Here is a 21444-nt window from a genome sequence, read left to right as displayed (position 1 = left end):
GGAACTTCTGTTAAATAAAAGTTAACATTGGGGCACCTGGGTAGCTCATTCGGTTAAACGTCCCACTATTAATCTCAGCTCAGGTCTTGATCTCAGGGTTGTGAGTTCAGGCCCCACATTGGGCTCCACACTGGGCATGAAACCTACTTAAAAACAGATAGATGGATGGATAGATAGATAGATAGATAGATAGATAGATAGATAAACTTCTAAAAAAATACAAGTTAAATTTGAAACAATATCAAAATCATTTCTCACAGTCTTGACTCTTGTACACCACAGAATGATTTATGATGCTAGTCATTTTCTTTCAAGCTGGCTGTTTCTTCAAGCTGGAATATGAAATACAAAAAGTACTAAATGATTTAATTATGTATAAGAAACTACTGTGTGCTAAGTACTGTATATTATAGACAAGGAATTGAAATCCCTATTTGAAGGAGCTCACATCTTAAGATGGAATCATTATAGGCATAACAATGCCAGATAAAACATGGCATATACATTTCATCTGAGTTCGTCCCCTCCTAGCAAATGTGATTTGTGAATCCCTAGTGTGCAAGGATGGGCAGGGAGGTGAAATGTCCAGGCAGAAGAGAAGGTTTGTAAATGCAGATTTCATACTGATAAATGGTTTGTCCTTTGTTAGTTGACCAGCATTCCCAAGAGAAGTAGGTGAGGATCTTAAGTGAATTTCCACCGTGTATGTCATTATATTGCTCAAACTAATTAAAATCCACTCCATGCCGAAGGCTGTGTAGATGTAAAGGGGGTTACAAAGTAGACCAAATTTTATATGCTGGGAGATCCACTGAATGCTATTATTCTTGGGGTAGCAAAGCTGATTAGAAGAAATGTGGATTCAAAGGGCATTTCTTTTCCAAATAGATTGGAGAAGTTTCTGTGACTGTATCAGTGATTTTGGTAATGTGTCAGCCTAGGTATTCTCCTGGGATATGATTTAGAAGTACAGAAAAGGATGTTTCATTATGGTATCACATCTAAATTAGGGACATAGCCCCCAGGAAATTTCTTGCCCTAAAAATTAAGTTGAAATCAATTTGTCATCACTTTCTTATAAGAAGAGGATTTAGAATTTAATCATGTGAAGGAAAATGAAAGACCATCCAAATTATTTTGCATTCATGTGTATATTTATTTTCAAAGGGTAACTTTAGTAGTGAAACCTAAGCTACCCATGCTGGATCCTTGGAGTCATGCAGGTGTCAAGGCTTCTGGCCAAATTCTGCTTAATGAAACAACAGACAATTCTTAGGGCTGTGTCTTTCTTGTCTCTTCTTTTTAGTAGTTGATTAGTGGGAAGGAAAAGAAAAAGTATAATGGGGTTACTGGCTGGCTCAGTTGGTAGTAGAACATGTGACTCTTGATCTCCGGTTCATGAGTTTGACTAAGTAGAGTTTACCTTAAAGAAAATAAATAAATAAATAAATAAATAAATAAATAAATAAATAAATAATAAACAACTTTAAGTTTTTAACTCTAAAATGCCCTGAAGCAGCCTCTGTAGCAAATGTCAACTGGAGGCAAGCCATAGGTGGCATGCCTGGTTCTCATGCCTCTGTGCCATCCTCAAGGAAAGTCCTAATGTAGGCTCTTCTTGCATATTTAATGAGTACCTTAAGTAAATTAACACCTGTTTTTGAACAATAGACCTTTCATTTATCTGGGATAATTTTTTTTTAATGTGGAAAAGTAATAACCATTAGATTTACCATTTTAACCATTTAAAGTGTTCTAATACTGTAGTATTTAGTACATCCACAATGTTACACAAGAATCACCACTTTCTAGTGGTGATTTTCATCACCCCAGAAGGAAACCCCATATCCGTTAAGCACTCCTAGAATAATTTTTACTTGCCATGTTTTAAAATGAATGTTTAATGGTATCCTACTACTACTACCTGAAGGTTGATTTTAAATGTTCAAACCCACCTGTGGATGAATGTTTCCCTCTTTGCATAATATGTATGAAAGTGGTCCTCCCCTTCTTTATGCACACACCTTTTATTTACATGCAGAAGTTAACATTAACAAGGTGAAAGAAAGGAAAATTTTTTTTCATTCTCCAATTTGTTAGGCTGAATGCTTTTGTTTGGTGGGTGTATCAGTATCTACACTTTTCTTGTTTGGAGGCTTGTTAGATCCTAATGATAACAGAAGGGTTCAGTAATGAGTGCTTTGTAATTCAACATCTTTTTTTTTTAACATCTTTTATTTTGAGAGAGAGTGAGTGAGCACGAATGAGGAAGGGGCAGAGAGAGAAGGAGACACAGAATCTGAAGCAGACTCCAGACTCCCGAGCTGTCAGCACAGTCTAACGTGGGGCTCGAACCCACGGACCGTGAGATCCTGACCTGAGCTGAAGTCGGGCACTTAACCGACTGAGTCACCCAGATGCCCTGATAATTTAACACCTTTAGGTCTAACTTTAATTGAAGTAGATACTCAACTTTTAGATTGATTTGGACGCATACATAAATGGCCAAATTCTAAAAGGGTCCATCTTGGGGAGTTTCAGACTAAGAAAGAGAATATTTTTCCTTGTTATGGGGCAGAAGTCACTTTTGTAAAATGGGCAGTTAGTTTAAATAAATCGAAACTTTGACAGTAGCTAAGATCATTGAGGGAGATTAATATAACAGGGTCACTAGGTACATTTCAGAGTAAAAGCTAGTATCTGTTCAGGAATCCTTTTCTCCAATTCCTGGTAGAATCTTCATTTCCAAGTAGAAACTGAGAATCCTACACAGCCTCCTAGTACTGTGACAGCCAGTTGGCTAACAGTCAAGGGAGTGGCAGGGTGAGTGACATCCTGCTGTCTCTAGCTCACCTTGTTAAAGATGCCCTCTGTGTGGTCTGTGGCAGGTGTCATCTCTAACACTGGTAAAATCTAGTTATAAGAGCAGTTTTCATGGAATTGTAGGGGAGAAAAGTTGATTTGACCCACAAGAAATGTTGGCCTAGGCCCAAGAAAGAGGTGGTAAGGTTGTCAAGAGAAACTAGAATTACTAATTCAGGCTATCTTCTTTTCAGAATTCAAGAAGTACTGTTCTGGCCTCTTCTGGATTTGGAGCATCTCTCCCAAGTTCATCACAACCTTTGACTTTTGGAAGTGGAAGGAGCCAGTCCAATGGGGTTCTAGCCACAGAGAATAAACCTTTGGGTTTCTCTTTTGGCTGTAGCTCTGCACCAGAGTCTCAGAAAGACTCTGATCTCTCCAAAAACTTGTTTTTTCAATGCATGTCCCAAACTTTACCCACCAGTAACTACTTCACTACCGTTTCAGAGAGTTTGGCTGATGATTCCTCCAGTCGAGACTCATTCAAACAAAGCCTTGAGAGCCTGTGTAAAGGCAGATCGGCTCTTGGAGCAGACACTAAATCAGGCTCTAAAGCTGGCAGCTCTGTGGACCGGAAGGTGCCTGCAGAGTCCATGCCCACCCTCACGCCAGCCTTCCCACGGAGCCTCCTAAACGCCCGCACCCCAGAGAGTCATGAAAATCTATTTTTACAACCCCCTAAACTATCCCGAGAAGAGCCCTCTAACCCTTTCCTAGCATTTGTGGAGAAAGTTGAACATAGCCCTTTCAGCAGCTTTGCATCTCAGGCGTCAGGTAGCTCTTCCTCTGCTACCACTGTCACCTCTAAGGCAGCACCCAGCTGGCCCGAGGCTCACTCTTCTACAGATTCGGCATCTTTAGCAAAGAAGAAAACCCTCTTCATCACAACTGACTCCTCCAAACTGGTGTCTGGTGTTCTGGGCTCAACTCTTACCACCGGGGGTCCGAGCCTCTCTGCCATGGGGAATGGCCGCTCCAGTTCACCCACCAGCAGCCTCACCCAACCCATTGAGATGCCTACTCTCTCCTCCAGCCCCACAGAGGAGAGGCCAACTGTGGGGCCTGGGCAACAGGACAATCCCCTCCTCAAAACCTTTAGTAACGTCTTTGGCAGGCACTCAGGCAGCTTTCTGTCCTCCCCAGCAGATTTTTCACAGGAGAACAAAGCTCCTTTTGAAGCTGTGAAAAGGTTCTCACTGGATGAGCGAAGCTTGGCTTGCAGACAGGACTCAGACTCCAGTACCAACAGTGACCTATCAGATTTGAGCGACTCTGAGGAGCAGCTGCAGGCCAAGACTGGCCTGAAGGGGATTCCAGAGCACCTGATGGGGAAGCTGGGCCCCAATGGGGAGCGCAGTGCTGAGCTATTACTGGGCAAAGGCAAAGGGAAGCAGGCCCCAAAGGGCCGGCCACGGACCGCCCCCCTGAAAGGTGATCTTGCTGGGCTTATTCATGGGCTTGGCTCTGGCACTGGCTTCGAATGCCTATTGTGGTCTTGGGCAGCAGAAGCCCTTTCTTTGATGGAAAGTTCTGTAATCACATAGAATAACATGGCCAAAAGGGCCTATTAGAGGCCCCTCATCAGACCTGTTGGTTCAGGGCAGGATTGCATCTAAACCCCAACACTGTAAGAGGGATATCTACCTGTATAATGAGGACAGAGAAAGGGAAGACCCCTGATACTCCTTTCAGTCAAGAGTTCTTTCCCGGTGTTTTTCTCATCCCTTTCTCCTTCTCTTTGGCCCATCCTCTTTAATTTACTTTAGAGGAATTACTGAGTACTGGACTCTCACATAGCAGCCTTTCATAGACTTAATTAGGCAAAAAGAATCACCCCTCAAATTTACTTCTCTCTGTTACATATATCAGGTTTTAACACCTCTTCCAAAAGCCATTAACTCCTATGCCATGAGCTTCTAGCCCAGGAATGTGTAAGGGCAAGCGTCCATTACTATTGTCATTAGGAATTGGTACCATGGGGGCCCAACAGTCTGTGATTAATAGAATAGTCGTATCCTGAAAGTCTAGAGGCAAGTGGCTACCTTCTGCCTTCTTGGGTTTTCCTCACCCATACCAGAGTTGTTTCCTTATAATGGGGCAATGCCCACAAATTCTCCATGGTCCTTAGCTTCCTTTTGAAGCCTCTTGGCTCCCTCCCTTTCTGTCACGGCTGGACATGATGCACACAAGCCCAGCCATGGCAAGGAGCAATGACCCAGGCCAGGACAAGAATTCATCCCCAAGAGGATTATGTTATTGGGTCTCATTAATACCAATCATGACCAACCGTTTCTCCTTCCCTTGCCACAGTTGGCCAATCAGTGCTAAAAGATGTGAGCAAGGTGAAGAAGCTGAAGCAGTCTGGAGAGCCCTTCCTGCAGGATGGGTCATGCATCAATGTAGCTCCTCACCTGCACAAGTGTCGGGAATGCCGCCTGGAGCGGTATCGGAAGTTTAAAGAACAGGAGCAAGATGATTCCACTGTGGCCTGCCGCTTCTTTCACTTCCGGAGGTACCCAAACCTGCCTGTCTCCTTCCCACTTTCCATTAGTGATATACAACTCCCACTCTCTGAATCTGTAAGCATATGTCCAGTCTATTCCTTGTTTTCCTTAACCTGTTTGCTCTTGAGTCTTTGCTGAGGCTCTATCCATAGTAGCCATTCGGTTTGGATTGTGAAGTGACTTGTGGCTTTGTCCTTAGGGAACTGAATAGCTCAGCCACTGGCCCCTGAACTACGTTGAGTCATTCCTAATTTGGATTCCATTTGAAACCAGTGGTAGAAGCAGAGGATGCTATTTTGTATTATGGATGTGTCTGACCCTTTATTCCTCTACAGTGCTAGAGTAACTTGAGTCTCAGGGAGAAAGGCAAGTAAGATGAGGAGATATGTGAAGTGTCTTTGAAATAGATATAACTGATGAAAATCCTGGGAGTATCCCTGCTTTTACCAAACAGCAGATAGTCACTTTTTTCTGCTTGATAAACTTAGAAAAAGAATTTCTTCTAAACAATCTTCCAAGAATTCTTAATTTTTAAGAAACAGAAATCCAAATGATTTATCCACATAGTGTAGCTTCACTTATTCTGCAAATGTTTACTGAACACATACTCTGTGCCAGCCATCGTTGTAGGCATTGAGGATTAAACACTGTATAAAACCATAAAAATCTAGCCCTTAAGAGGTTTGCTGAGGAGGCAGACAATAAATAAGGAAAAGAGATTAAATGTATGGCATGTTAGCTGTTAATAACTGAGAAAAATAAGGACAGGAAAGAGGATTGAACTGTGGGGACGTTAGAAAGCCTACAGTTTAGTGGGGGGTTTTTGTTTTTGTTTTTTTGAGAGAGAGCATGTGCATGTGAGCGAGGGAGAGGCAGAGGGAGTGGGGCACAGAGGATCCAAAGCAGGCCATGTGCTGATAGCAGTGAGCCCAACGCGGGGCTCGAACTCACGAACCACAAGATCCCGACCTGAGCCAAAGTCAGACACTGCACTCACCGAACCACCCAGGCGCCCCTAGAGAGGCTATAGTTTAAATAGGATGACTTGAGAAGATAAGTAAGACTTGAGTAAAGACATGAAGGAGGTGAGGGAGTGGACCACACATGTCTCTGAGAGACAAGTTTTCCGGGTAGAGGGCACAAGGGCAACTGTCCTGAGGTTGGAATATTCCTGGTGTGTTTGTGGACCTAGGGTGGCTAAAATACAGAATGGGGGCAGGGGAATTGAGGTCACAAAATTAATGATGAGTCCATATTTTAAAGGACTAATCTAAGGGCCTTGGCTTTTGTGCTGAATAAGAAGTCATTGGAGGTTTTGAGTTGATGAGTGACGCTGAGGAATGTTTTAAAGGATCACTGTGACTACCTTACTGAGGATAGATTATATTGAGGCAAAGGCAGGAGCACAGAGAAATTAGGAGGCTGTTGGAATTATCCAGGTGAGAATGACAGTAGCTTAGTGATGGAAGTGATGAGTCCAGTTGGATTAAGGATATATTTTGAAGGTAGAACTCACAGGATTTTCTGATTGATCAGATGTAGAGCATGAAAGAAGAAATGGATTCTACAGCTTTTGACCTGAAAACTGGAAAAATGGGACTGCAATTTACTGATAAGGAGATTCCTTAGGGAAAAGCGGGTTTGGGGAAGAAAATGGGAACTTTTAATTTGGGCATGTAAAATTTGAGATGCCTATTAGATTTCTAGATTGAGGGGCACCTGGGTGGCTCTGTCGGTTGAATGTCCAACTTTTGATTTTGGCTCAGGTCATGAAATCAGGGTTTGTGGGTTAGGGCCCCACATTAGGCTCCATGCTGACAGGGCAGAGCCTGCTTGGGATTCTCTCTCTCTCCCTCTCTCTCCCTCTCTCTCTGCCCCTCCTCTGAATTAACTAACTCTCTCTCTCTCTCTCTCTCTCTCTCTCTCTCAAAAATAAATGAATAAACTTAAAAAAAAAAAAAAAGATTTCTAGATGGAGATGTTGAAAGGGCAGCTGGAAACTCAACTCTAGAGTTGAGGGGAGAAGTCCAGGCAGATAAAAATTTCGATGTCATCAGGTATTTAAGCCTAATTGAGATCACTGAAGGAGTCCAAATGTAGACAAAGAAGAGAAGCATTCCTAGGACCGAGTCCTGGAGTTCTCCCACATTGACAGATGGGAAAGATGAGGAGGAGCTAGTAAAGGCAGCTAAGAAAGAACAGCCAGTAAGGTATCCTGGAAGGCAAGTGAAGAAAGTATTTCCAGGAAGGAATAATGAACTCTGTCAAATACTGGGGATTGGGTCAAGTCAGATGAGAACGGAAAGTGACCATTAGATTTAATGAGGGGTAATGACCTTATCAAAAAACAGTTTTGGTATGTTGGTGAGGGAAAGCCTGATTGGAGTGGAGTAAGAAAATGAAAGGGAAGAGGAGCTGGTAACAATCAGTATAGACAACTCGGTCAAGAAACATTGCTCTTACAAGCAGATAAATGGAGGGGGGTGTGGGATCGAGAGGATTTTTGAGATAGAAAATTCTTAGAGAATTTTTGAGATAGTTCAAATACAAGAATGATTCAGTAGAGAGGAAGATAGATGATGTAGAAGAAAGAATATGTGGAGGGCTGCCTACGTGAGAGGATGTAGAGGATGTAGAGCATAGGTGGAGAGATTGGTCTTCGCTGGGATCCTAGTTCATTCCTAGCAGCAGCACGTCAGATGGAACATGGGCCCAGTTGCAGGAAGGCATGGTAGTATGGTGTTGGGAACTTGGGGGACATCTCTTCTGACTTCTTGTATTTTCTCCATGGAATACATAACAAGGTCCTCATGGGAGAATTATATTGGAGGTTAGAAAAGAAAAGAGAAGCTACGAAACAGGCATCTAGGAGAGGGCATGCACCAGGAAACTGTTGTAACTGGAAGGCAACATGAAGGGCTCAGCTGACATAGTTAGACGTGAATTTCAAATGTGACAATGAGCATGGCTATTTTCCTCCGGTCACGTTCAGTGGTGTGGGTGCACACCACTCAGGTGGATAGAGAAACTGAAAGATGTTTCTTGACACAGCTTTTTAAAGAACCCAGACATATTAAGTGTTAATAATAAACCTTTCTACTATTGCAGAGAATGTATACTGTGTTGGTCAAATAGGGTGAAAATTCGTTTTTATTTTTATTTTTTTGTTTTGTTTTTATTTTTTGAAAATTAGTTTTTAAACAAAATTTGGGGGCACCTGGCTGGCTCAGTTGGATAAGCGTCTGACTCTGGCTCAGGTCATGATCTCATGGTTGGTGAGTTCAAGCCCCACATCGGGCTCTGTGCTGACAGCTCGGAGCCTGGAACCTGCTTCAGATTCTGTGTCTCCCTCCGTCTCTGCTCCTCCCCCGCTACACTCTGACTCTCTCTGTCTCAAAAATAAATAAACATTAAAAAAAATAGATAAATAAAATTTGGAGGGGTGCCTGTGTGGCTCAGCCAGTTAAGCATCTGACTCTTGATGTTGGCTCAGGTCATGATCTCACAGCTCATGAGATCAAGCCTCACGTTAGGCTCTGTGCTCACGGCGTGGAGCCTCCTTGGGATTCTTTTTTCTCCCTATCTCTGCCCGTATCTATCCCTCTAACATTCTTTGTTTCTCAGAATAAATGAATAAACTTAAAAAAATTTTTTTTTCCTTTTTTTAATTAATTAATTTATTTATTTTTTTTACGTTTATTTATTTTTGAGACAGAGAGAGACAGGGCATGAACGGGGGAGGGTCAGAGAGAGAAGGAGACACAGAATCTGAAACAGGCTCCAGGCTCTGAGCGGTCAACACAGAGCCCAACGCGGGGCTTGAACTCACGAACCGCAAGATCATGACCTGAGCCGATGTCGGACGCTTAACCGACTGAGCCACCCAGGTGCCCCTTTTTTTTCCTTTTTAAATATGTCTACACCCAATGTGGGGATGGAACTCATAAACCCAAGATCAAGAGTCACATGCTTTTCTGACTGAGCTAGCCAGGTGCCCCACTAGGGTGAAAATTCTTAATGCACTCTAATGCCTTTTAAGGCTCATTTAATTTTTGTAGATCCTAGGCTTTTAGGTGTGTTTTAGTTTGCATGGCTGCTGTTTACCATGTATTTGATTATCTGCCTTCCTATCTCAGGTTGATCTTCACTCGAAAGGGAGTACTCCGTGTGGAGGGGTTTCTGAGTCCCCAGCAGAGTGACCCTGATGCCATGAACCTGTGGATTCCCTCTTCCTCCCTTGCAGAAGGAATAGACCTAGAAACCTCAAAATACATCCTGGCCAATGTTGGGGACCAGTTCTGCCAGCTCGTGATGTCAGAGAAAGAGGCCATGATGATGGTGGAGCCACATCGTAAGACACCCACTTCCTTGTCTTCCAGGCACTTCTATTTGGGAACTTGTATTTTCTGTTACGTCACAGGAGTAGAAAGAGTGACAAATGGCATTCTCTGTGGACAAATTAAGACTGATAAGACTTCTCTTTGTAGCAAACTAAGGAGCTGAGGCTCTAACTATATCCAGCAGACATTATTCCTTCCTTGATCCCTGTCTGGGTTTGGGTCACTCTAAATACTTTGAGTTTGCTTTGAACCTATTTGTATTAGTAAGTGATATTATATGGTTTGTGAGTAGATGAAGTGCTAGCGGGTACGATGTTTCATACCTAGAACCCGCTGTTATTCAGACACTGATGATGTTTCCATATCTGTGAGATACTGTACCCTATTTCTACACGAAGGAAAATTCTCCCAAGACATTATACCCTACATTTCAAGTGAAGAATCCTCTTATTTCAGACTCCCCCACATTGACATTTTTACAGTATCTTTAAATAACAACACGTGGCATTTATATCGTTGACACTTGTTTAGAAATATTAACAATTCCATCTATTTTGTTTCTCTTACATTTATAGAAACACCAGCTTCTTGCATCTTTGAGTTTGATTGCTGGACAAAACAGTTTGAGGAGCAGTCAGTGGATCTGTAGTCTTTTACTGTTATTCAGGATGATCAATGCCAACAATATCCCTCTTCCTCTTTCCACCAGAGAAAGTGGCATGGAAGCGAGCAGTGCGTGGTGTGCGGGAGATGTGTGATGTATGTGAAACAACTCTCTTCAACATCCACTGGGTTTGTCGCAAATGTGGATTTGGGGTCTGCCTTGACTGTTACAGGCTCAGAAAAAGCCGTCCGCGCAGTGGTGAGCAAATATTGTCCTGTTCAATTCTAAAGGTAACCTGTCATTGGAGGTATGGGACTTGAAGCAAGAATGGGTTTGTGCCCCCATTTTAGCTGCTTAGCTTCACTCATTTTTGTTGCATTATGAGGCGTTATGGTTGCCAATATTCCAGCCTAACTGGGAAGGCTAAAACAATCCAAGGAAAGTTATTCTTCATCTTCCCTTGTGTGTGTTTTTTTTTAACAGCATCTTTATTGAGATATAATTCACATGCCATAAAATTCACCCTTTGAAAGTGTACAATTCAAAAGTTTCTAGTATATTCTCAAGGTTGTGCAACCATTTCCACTATCAAATTTCACTTTTGTCTTTCCAAAAAAAAATGTAACCCGTAGCACTAACTCCCTATTTTTCTCCCTCTCCTCAACCCTTGGTAACCATTAATCTTCTTACTGTCTCATCTCTCCCTGTTCTGTACATGTCATATAAATGGAATCATACGATATTTGGCCTCCTGTGACTTGACTTCTTTCACTTTAGCATACTGTTTTAAAGCTTCATCCATGTGATAGCATGTATCATTAACTCATTCTTTTGTGTTGCCAAATAATATTCCATTGTATGGGTGTATTATATTTTGTCTATCCATTCATTAGTCAGTGGACATGTAGGTTGTGTCTGTTTTGAGCTATTATGAAAAGTACCACTATGAACATTTGTGTACAGGTTTTTGTGTGAACATAGGTTTTCATTTCTTTTGAGTATATACTTAATGGATTTTATGTGTTATATGGCAGTCCTATGTTTTTAATTCTTTCAGAAACTGCCAAGTTGTATTCCATAGTAGCTACATCATTTTATAATCCCACTAGCAATGCACAAGGCTTCCAGTTTTTCCACGTCTTTGCCAATGCTTATTATTGTCTGCCTTTTAGGTTATAGCCATCACAGTGGCTATGAAGTAGTCCCTGTTTCATTGTGTGATTCTGATTTGCATTTCCCTGATGACTAATGGTGTTGACCATCTTTTCATGTGCTTGTTGGCTGTATTCATCTTTGGAAAAAGGCTATTCAAATCTTGTGCTTCCTTTTTTCCTTGCTTTATCTTACTACTTGCCCCTTAACCTCATCCTTCCCTCTTCAGAGATATTGTGCAACCATTGGAACATGGTGGTTTAGAGGTATGCAACTGGGATTTGAATCCTACTTCCACATCTTTTATACCACCTGTGGTATCTTGGGCTATTTTCTTAATCCCTCAGAGCTTCAGTTTCCTTATCTATAAAACAAAGATAATATGAGTATTTCTCTCACAGCATTGTTGTGAGGATTAAATGAGATCATGTACTTGAAATGGTTAGCACAGGGCCTGACATCCACTAGGTACTATGTGTTATGTAGCTGTTAGATCTTCCACTTCTGCCCACGAAAGATTAACTTCTACAGGAATTGCCCTCCTGCCATAAACAATAAGAAAACCAGACTAAATATATGAAATCATGGATTTAGACATTGGACAGCAGGCAGCATGAGTCTGTCTCTTAAGAGAAGGGAAGAAACAAGGCACATCCTACAATTGCTCCCGTTTACTGCCCGCAGGCAGTTTCCAGGCTGTAGTAGAGGGAAAAGCAACTACACCAGTTTGACAGTCTCACTGAGCTGAAACAGAGATAAGAGTCTGAGAAGAGTGAGGCAGAGTGCTGAAGACGTTAGAGCTGCAGAGAGATCACCTCAGTTTTTGGCTCTGTAGTGATCTGCACACACATGAGGTGAAACTCCTTAAGGCCCAAAAAGGAACTTTCAGAAAGCAATTGACTGAATAATTTCCAGAACTTACCATTTGTATCGCCACAAGCCAGACTGGAAAGACTCTGGATAAGAGTGCACAAGGGTCACGTTTTAGCAGTGGGACTAATGTAGTCCCAGAATAATGGCTGCTGTGGAGATGCCATAACAAAGTGTAAAGCAAGCCTTGGAGGGATCAAACCGATCTGCAGGTTACTTAACTATGCACCAGACTAAAATCAAACATTCTTTAAAGGATTACAACAAAATCCAGTACTCTGAAACATTAAAGTCACAAAGCTCTGCATTCAATCAGGAAAAATCAGGGTATGAGTAATAATCAGCTAAATGGCTGGCTCATTCGGTAGAGCCAAGGTCTTGAGTTTGAGCCCCCCAATGAGGATAGAGTTTACTTAAAAAAAAAAAAAAAAAAAAAAAAAGCATAATCAGGTGTGAGTCTCTTAAGTAAATGGTGCTGAGAAAACTAGACAGCTACATGCAAAGGAATGAAACTGGACTACCCTCTTACCCCATACACAAAAATAAACTCAAAATGGATTAAAGAATTAAATGTGAGACCCAAAACCATAAAACACCTGTAAGAAAACACTGGCAGTAATCTCTTGGGCACTGGCCATAGCAACATTTTTCTGGATATGTCTCCTCAGGCAAGGAAAACAAAAGAAAAATAAATGAAAGCTTTTGCACAACGAAGGAAACCACCAACAAAACAAAAAGGCAACCTTCTGAATGGGAAAAGATATTTGATATTTGCAAATGATATATCCAATAAAGAGTTAATATCCAAAACTAGAATACTTACACAACTCAACACCAAAAAAAAAAACAAAAAACCTAAAACTGCCCGATTAAAAAGTGGGCAGAGGACCTGCGTAGACATTTTTTCAAAGAAGACCTACAGATGGCCAAAAGATACATGAAGACACGCTGCACATCACTCTCATCAGGTAAATGCACATAAAAACTACAATGAGATACCACCTCACACCTGTCAGAATGACTAGTATCAAAAAGACAAGAAATGACAAGTGTTGGGGAGGGTGTGGAAATAAAAGGAACGGTTGTGCATTGTTGGTGGCAATGTAAATCTGTGTAGCCACTGTGGAAACAGTGTGGAAGTCTCTCAAAAAATAAAATACAGAAATGCAATCCAGTAATTCCACTACTGGGTAATTACCCAAAGAAGATGGAAACACTAATTCAAAAAGATATATGCACCCCTATGTTTACTGCACTGTTATTTACAACAGGCAAGATATAGAAGTAGCCTAAGTGTGTATATACATATATACACCTACATATACATTGTGGAATATTACTTGGCCATAAAAAACTATGACATCTTGCCACTTGCAGCAACAGAGATGGACATACAGGGTATTACACTAAGTGAAATAAAGATACCATATTTTTCACTTACATGTGGAATCTAAAAAACAAAACAGGGGTGCCTCTCTGGCTCAGTCACTAGAGCATGCATGTCTTGATCCTGGGAACATGAGTTCACGCTCCACGTTGGGCATAGAAACCACTTTAAAAAAATAGGGGTGCCTGGGTGGCTCAGTCGGTTAAGCATCCAGCTTTTGCTCAGGTCATGATCTCATGGTTTGTGAGTTCAAGCCCCACATTGGGCTCTCTGCTGTCAGTGCAGAGCCCGCTTCACTTCCTCTCTCTCCCTCTCTCTCTGCTCCTCCCCTACTCTTGCTTTCTCTCTCAAAAATGAAACTTTAAAAAAAATAAAAATTAATTAAAAAAAAAAACAAGACAAACTCATAAATGCAGAAAACAAACTAGTGATTGCCAGAAGGGAGGCAATGGGGGTGGGGCGAGTGAAATACGTATCAGGGATTAAGCAGTACAAACTTCCAATGATAAATAAGTCAAAAGGATGGAAAGTATGGCACAGAGAATATAGTCAATAATATTGTAATGACATTGTATGGTGACATATGGCAACTACATTTATTATAGTGAGCATTGCATAATGTATAGAATTGTCAAATCACTGTGTTGTACACCAGAACTACTTTAGTATGTTAACAGTACATGTCAACTATACTTTAGTGATAAAGTTTTGTTAAATAAAAGAATAATCAAGTATGCAAAAAAAGAATGTGACCAATAATCTGGGGGAAAGAAACATTCAATAGAAACACATCCAGAAATGACAGTGATGATAGAATTACTGTAAAAAGGCCTTAAAGCAGCTATTATAAATCATATGAATATATTTAAAGACATAAAGGGAAGAGCACCTGGGTAGCTCAGTCATTGAGCATCCGACTCTTGATTTCAGCTGGTTGAACATCCGACTCGATTTCGGCTCAATTCATCATCTCACGGTAGTGAGATCAAACCCCACGTTGGGCTCCACACTGGGCATGGATTTTCCCCCTCCCTCTGCCCCTTCCTCACTCAAGCACATGCTCACTCGCTCTCCCTCTCCCTCCCTGTCTCTCTCTCTCTCTCAAAAAATAAAAATAAATACATTAAGGGAAATATGAGAGAAATAGAAAATACATAAAAGACCCAAATAAATGGTCTAGAGATTAAAAAATCCCCCCAAAATTATACTAGGTGGGATTAATGGCAAATTAGATACTGCACAAGAAGCTGAATTTAAAGATGTAACAATAGAAACTATCCAAAACTAAGCACAAAGAGAAGAAAGACTTAAATTTATAAGTTAAAGAGTGCCTTGTTTATGTATAGGAAATATCAGGCAGAAATGGTCAGAGAGCAGATACAAAAAAATACCTGAAAAATTCCAAAAATTTTCCAAATTTGATGAAAAGCTATAAAACCACAAATCAACAATAAATCTCAAATAGAAGAAGCATGGGCACATGGGTGGCTCAGTTGGTTAAACATCCAACTTTGGCCCAGGTCATGATCTCATAGTTTGTGTGTTTGAGCCTCTTGTCGGGCTCTGCTGACAGCTCAGAGCCTGGAGCCTGCTTCCGATTCTGTGTCTCCCTCTTTCTGTGTCCCTCCCCTGCTTGCACTCTGTCTCTCTTTCTCAAAAATAAACATTTTTTTAAATTAAAAGAAAACCACACCAAAGTACATCATTACCCACCTTACTGAAAAGCAATAAGGAGAAAATCTGAAAATCACAAGAGGGAAAAAAAGTACTTTATATATACAAACTAACAAAGATAAGAATGACAGCCAAGTTGTCAGAAACGCTCTTCCACTGAAGACAACGGAACAGCATCTTAAAGTGCTGAAAACCAATTATTAACCTAAAATTCATACCTAGTGAGAATATCTTCAAAAACGAGAGTGAAATAGTCTTTCAGACAAAGAAAAGCTGGTAGAATTCATCACCAGCAGATCCACAGTGCAAAAGCAGGGGAAAAAAAGATACAGTAAGGGAATTTGGATTTACACAAAGGAATGAAGAACATCTGTGGGTAAATATGTGAGTACATATAAAAGACTTTTTCTTATTTTTAAACTTTTTAAAAGATAATTGTTTAAAGCAAAAGTAACAAAGTAATTTGGGGCTTATAATGTGTAAAATTAGGGGTGCCTGGGTGGCTCAGTTGGTTAAACGTCCAACTTCGGCTCAGGTCATGATCTCATGATTTGTGGGTTCAAGCCCCGCATTGGGCTCTTTGCTGATAGCTCAGAGCCTGGAGCCTGCTTTGGATTCTGTCTGTCTGTCTTTCTGTCTGTCTGTCTTGTCTGTCTCTCTCTCTCTGCCCCTCCCCTGCTTGCACTCTGTCTCCCTCAAAAATAAACATTAAAATTTTTTTTTAAATGTGTAAAATTAAAATATGTAATAGCACAAAGGAAGGGGAAATGGAAGAATATAAGAATCTTACACAGTATGTGAAGAGTGGTATACTATTTGAAGACAGGCTGTGGTAAGCTAGAGATACTACAAACCCAAGAACAAACAGTAGCAAATAAAGAGGTGTATATAGCCAGTCAGCCAAAAGTGGAGACAAAGGCAAATCATACAAAAGCAGTTAATTCAAAAGAAGAAGGAAAATGAAACAGTATATACAATACAGATCTGTAGTATATCTTGCATTCAGTTTTCTTGGGGTGGGTAGTATAATTACCAAAAAAAAAAAAAAAAAAATGTCTATAAAGGTCTTGGGAGGGAAGTGATAAAGAAATAAGGGTCGAAAAACACTGAACCTAGGTATAGATAGGAACATCTTACATAATGCAAAAGACTGAATATTTCTCCTTAAGATCAGGAGCAAACAAAAATACCTGTTTTCACAGCTTCTATTCAGCACTGAGCCGGAGTTACTAGTCAGCATGAGAAATAAAAGACAAAGAAAAGCATAATGCCATCCCTCCCGCAAAAAGCATATACTGGAATGAAGTAAAAAAAATTTTTAAGATTTATTTATTTTTGAAAGAGAGACAGCAAGTGAGGGAGAGAAGGATGGGACAGAAGATTCGAAGCAGACTCTACACTGACAGGAGCAAGCCTGATGCAGGGCTCGAACTCATGAGCCGTGAGATCATGACCTGAGCCAAAGTCAGCCATTTAACCAACTGAGCCACCCAGGTGCCCCAAGTAAAATGTGTTTTATTCTCAGGTGACATGATCATCTATATAGAAAACCCCAAGGAGGGCTCCTGCCTGGCTTGGTCGGAAAAGCATATGGCTCGATCTGGGGCCATGGGTTTGTGCCCCACGTTGGGTGGGGCGCCTGGGTGGCTCAGTCAGTTAACTCTCTGAATCTTGCTTTCAGCTCGGTTCATGGAATTGAGCTCAAAGAGCTGCGCTAAGCTCTTTGCTGAGAGCATAGAGCCTGCTTGGGATTCTCTCTGCCTCTCCCCTGCTTGCACTCCCTCTCTCTCTCTCTCTCAAATAAACTTAAAAAAAAACTTAAAAAAGAAAACCCCAAGTAATCTACAAAAAAAGCTACAAGAACTAATAAGTGAGTTTAAGCAAGATTACTGGACAAACTGAACAAAAATTAATTATATTTCTATATGCTGTCAATGAGCAACTAGAAATTGAATTTTTAAATTAATATCATTTATAGTAACATCAAAAAACCATGAAGTGCTTAAGGATAAATTCAATTAATAGGTAAGAAACACATGGGGTGCCTTGGTGGCTCAGTTGATTGAGCATCCGTCTCTTGATTTTGGCTCAGGTCATGATCCCAGGGTTGTGGGATGGAGCCCAATGTTAGGCTCCGTGTTCAGCATGGAGCCTGCCTAAAATTCTCTTTCTGTCCCCCACTCACACTGTCTCTCTCAAAAAATAAATTTAAGGGTGCCTAGGTGGCTCAGTTGGTTGAGGGTCTGACTTCAGTTTGGGTCATGATCTCATGGTTAATGAGTTCAAGCACCACGTTGGGCTCTCTGCTGTCAGCACAGAACCTGTTCTGGATCTTCTGTCCCTCTTTCTCTCTCTCTCTCTCTCTCTCTCTCTCTGTCTCTCTCTCTGCCCCTCCTCTGCTTGCATGTTCTCTCTCAAAAATAAACTTAAAAAAAAAAAGACTAGAATAACGAAAACAATTTTGAAAAAGAAGGCATTTGGAGGATTTATACTATTTCATTTTAAGACTATACAGCTACAGGAATTTAAGGCACTGTGGTAATACAACAGCAGAGATGTACACACATATATAGTCGGCTGATTAGGTAATGAAGGTGCCAAGATAATTCAGTTGGGAAGAGATAGTTCAACAAACGGTACTGGGATAATTGTGTATCTGTACTAAATAAAGTGAGCTTTATTTGTTTATTTTTTAGTGTCTATTTTTGAGACAGATAATGAGTGGGGGAGGGGCACAGAGAGGGAGATGCAGAATCTGAAGCAGGCTCCAGACTCTGAGCTGTCAGCACAGAGCCTGACGTGGGGCTCAAACTCATGAACCGTGAGATCATGACCTGAGCCAAAGTCGGATGGACACATAACTGACTGAGCCACCCAGGCGCCCCAAATGAGCTTTATTTTTACCCACACGATATATCAAAAGTAAATTGTAGGCCTAACCATAAAAAGCTATAACTACAAAATTTCTAGAAAAAAAATAGGAGAAAATCTTTGTGTCCTTGAGTTGGATAACTACTTGTATGGACACAAAAAGCAAAAGAAGAATTGTTATCAAATTTGAAATATTTTGCTCCTCAAACAACACTTTGAGTAAATGAAAAGACAAGCCACAGATTGGGAGAAAAGATTTGCTGATTCCCTATTTGTTAAAGGACTTGAATCCACCATAAAGAGCTCTCACAACTCAGTAAGAAGACAACAACCTGATTTTTAAGTGAGCAAAAGATTTGAACAGATACTTTATCAAAGAAGATAGATCAATGGAAAATAAATGCATTAAAAAAATTACCACTACTCATTTGGAAAAGGAAAAAATAAAACCGTAACGAGAAACCCCTCTACCCACTTAGAAGACTAGAATTTTAGAAACTGACAGTACCTGGTGTTTCCAAGAATGTGGAGGAACTAGAACCCTTAACAGTTGCTGGTAGGAATGGAAATTGGTACCATCCTTTTGGAAAACGGTATGACCATGTCTTATAAGTTTAAACATAAATTTTCCATATGACCCAGCATCCCACTTCTACATGTTTATGAGAGAAATGAAAATGTGTCCACACATGGGGCACCTGGGTGGCTCAGTTAGTTGAGCGTCCGACTGCAGCTCAGGTCATGATCTCACAGCTTGTGAGTTTGAGCCCAGAGTTGGGCTCTGTTGCTGACAGCCCCGAGCCTGGAACCTGCTTCGGATTCTGTGTCTCCCTCTGTGTCTGTCTCTCTCTCTCTCTCTCTCTCTCTCTCTCTCTCTCTCTCTCTCCCCCACGCTCATGCTTTCTCTCTGTCTGTCCATCTCATAAGTAAACATCAGGGGCACCTGGGTGGCTCTCTTGGTTAGGCGTCTGACTTCGGCTCAGGTCACAGTTTGACGGTTCATGGGTTTGAGCCCTGCGTCAGGCTCTTTGCTGATGGCTCTGAGCCTGGAGCCTTCTTTGGATTCTGTGTGCCCATCTCTCTCTGCCCCTCCCCACTTGTGCTCTGTGTCTCTCTCAAAAATAAACACATAAAATAAACATTTTTAAAAATGAGAAAAGAAAATATGTCCACACAAAAGATTGTACTTGGATGTTAATAGTAGTTTTATTCATAATAGCCCCAAATTGGAAATAATCCAACTGTTCACCAGCTGGTAAATGGGTAATAAAAATGTATATCCATACCACAGTATAGTATTCAGCCATGAAAGGAAATGAATTGCCAATACATGAACAATATGGATGAATCTCCAATCATGCTAAATGAAATAAATCCAACACAAATGACTATATACTGTATGCTTCCAGTTATATGAAATTCTAGAAAAAGCAAAAATGTTAGTATTAGGAAGTTGACCACTGGTGACCAGGGGTTAAGAAAAGGCTAATGACTTTAAGCAAAGGGCTCGAAGGAACTTTAGGAAGGAAGATGGAAATGTTCTATGTTATGATTGTGGTAGTGCTTATGCAGCTGTATACATTCATGAAAATTCATGGGAGTGCACACTAAATTGTTGGATTTTTTGTATGTAGATACAATAAATAACAGTAAATCAGTGAAGTCGATTTTTTTAAGTTAGATACTATCTTCTTTGGCTGAAGAAAAAAATGGCCTTTAGGATCTGAAACTCTGACTCACTAAGAGGGATACATCTTATGACCCTAGTAATATAAATAAAGTCGTTTCATTTCTGTTTCAGAGACAGAGGAGATGGGTGATGAAGAAGTTTTCTCCTGGTTGAAGTGTGCAAAGGGGCAGTCCCATGAACCAGAGAATCTCATGCCTACACAGATTATCCCTGGCACAGGTAAGGGAGTTCTTTTTTTTTTTGTTAAGTTTATTTCTTTTGAGAGAGAGAAAGAGTATGCAAGCAGGAGAGGGGCAGAGAGAGAGAGAATCCCAAGCAGGCTCTGCACTGCCAGTGCAGAGCCCAACTTGGGGCTTGATCCTATGAACTGTGAGATCCTGACCTGAGTGGAAATCAAGAGTTAGATGCTTAAATGACTGAGCTGCCCAGGCACCCAAAGGAGTTCTTTTTTAAATTTGATGAAAGAGTGGCTCCTGGCTGACTCAGTCAGAGGAGCATGTGGCTGTCGATCTTGGTGTCATGAGTTCGAGCCTCACATTGGGTATTGAGATTACTTGAATAAAAAAACTTAAAAAATAAATAAGTAAATAAATAGGGGCACCTGGTTGGCTCACTCAGTTAAGTGTCTCACTCTTGGTTTAAGCTCAGGTCCTGATTTCTGGGGTTTGTGGGATCAAGCTGCGCATCCGGCTTTGCTCTGACAGCAGGAAGCTTGCTTGAGATTTTCTCTCTCCTTCTCTCTCTGTTCCTCTCCCACTTGCACACTCTATCTCAGAATAAATAAACCTTAAAAAATATTTTTAAGCAAAGAAAAAAAAAATACGTAAATTTGGTGGAAAAAAAGTTTTTTATTTAGTTGAGGTTTAATTCATACATCATAAGATCTGGTAAAATGGTTTTATCTCAGCCTGATTTTTGTTAAGCTTCCCCAGATTTTTCTGAGTATTTGAATCTTCAGATATGTGTTAGATTCTATGCAGCCATTGCACACACTATGCCTCACCTTTCAGGTTAGAGAAGTTGGTTACTTTTCTACATAACATTTTACATTCCTGTGGTTGGCAGGACCAGAATAGAAAAAAGTCCCACATGCTTCCAGAAAGACCTTTGCTTTTAGGCTTGTAAAAATCCAGCTGAAGGTAAGCAAACCTTTTGAATCCATGAAGGCAGCCTATGAATGGTCATGTTTATGTCACTATTGAAATCATTATTTCAATGATTCCTCCAAAAAGTGTGTTTTCACCTTCCATACTTACAATAACACACATTGAAGATGGTCAATCTACTGCCTATATTCTCCTCCAGTGTGGCAGAGGGCACTCGTTGGATCCTTTATACCCCAGCGCTTCCAAGCAGAGGGGCTCCTTCAGGGCACTGGTAGGATGCTTGCTCCCTACTGATCTAAGCATTGGTTAAATGTTCACGTTAAGTTTACATTGGTCTGCTTTTTCCCCACTTTTCCTTTTTTTTTTTTTTTTTTTTTTTTTTAG

The 21444-nt window shown here is 40.8% G+C and overlaps 1 protein-coding gene across 2 annotated transcripts in view; it reads left to right on the top strand.

Moving 5' to 3' along the window:
- Positions 1-21444, top strand: part of KDM3B (lysine demethylase 3B) — a 69508-nt gene that overhangs the window by 30804 nt on the left and 17260 nt on the right. For both annotated transcript variants that reach the window (XM_053907459.1, XM_053907460.1), the window contains 5 exons: positions 3057-4293; positions 5173-5374; positions 9503-9717; positions 10416-10568; positions 20066-20173. In XM_053907459.1, the coding sequence (XP_053763434.1) occupies positions 3057-4293; positions 5173-5374; positions 9503-9717; positions 10416-10568; positions 20066-20173 (1915 nt within the window). The remainder of the gene's footprint in view (positions 1-3056; positions 4294-5172; positions 5375-9502; positions 9718-10415; positions 10569-20065; positions 20174-21444) is intronic.

This window comes from Panthera pardus, unplaced genomic scaffold (assembly GCF_024362965.1).
Source record: "Panthera pardus isolate Hobbes unplaced genomic scaffold, ASM2436296v1 HiC_scaffold_2, whole genome shotgun sequence".
NCBI lineage: Eukaryota > Metazoa > Chordata > Mammalia > Carnivora > Felidae > Panthera > Panthera pardus.
This window is presented reverse-complemented; position numbering and strand designations above follow the sequence as displayed.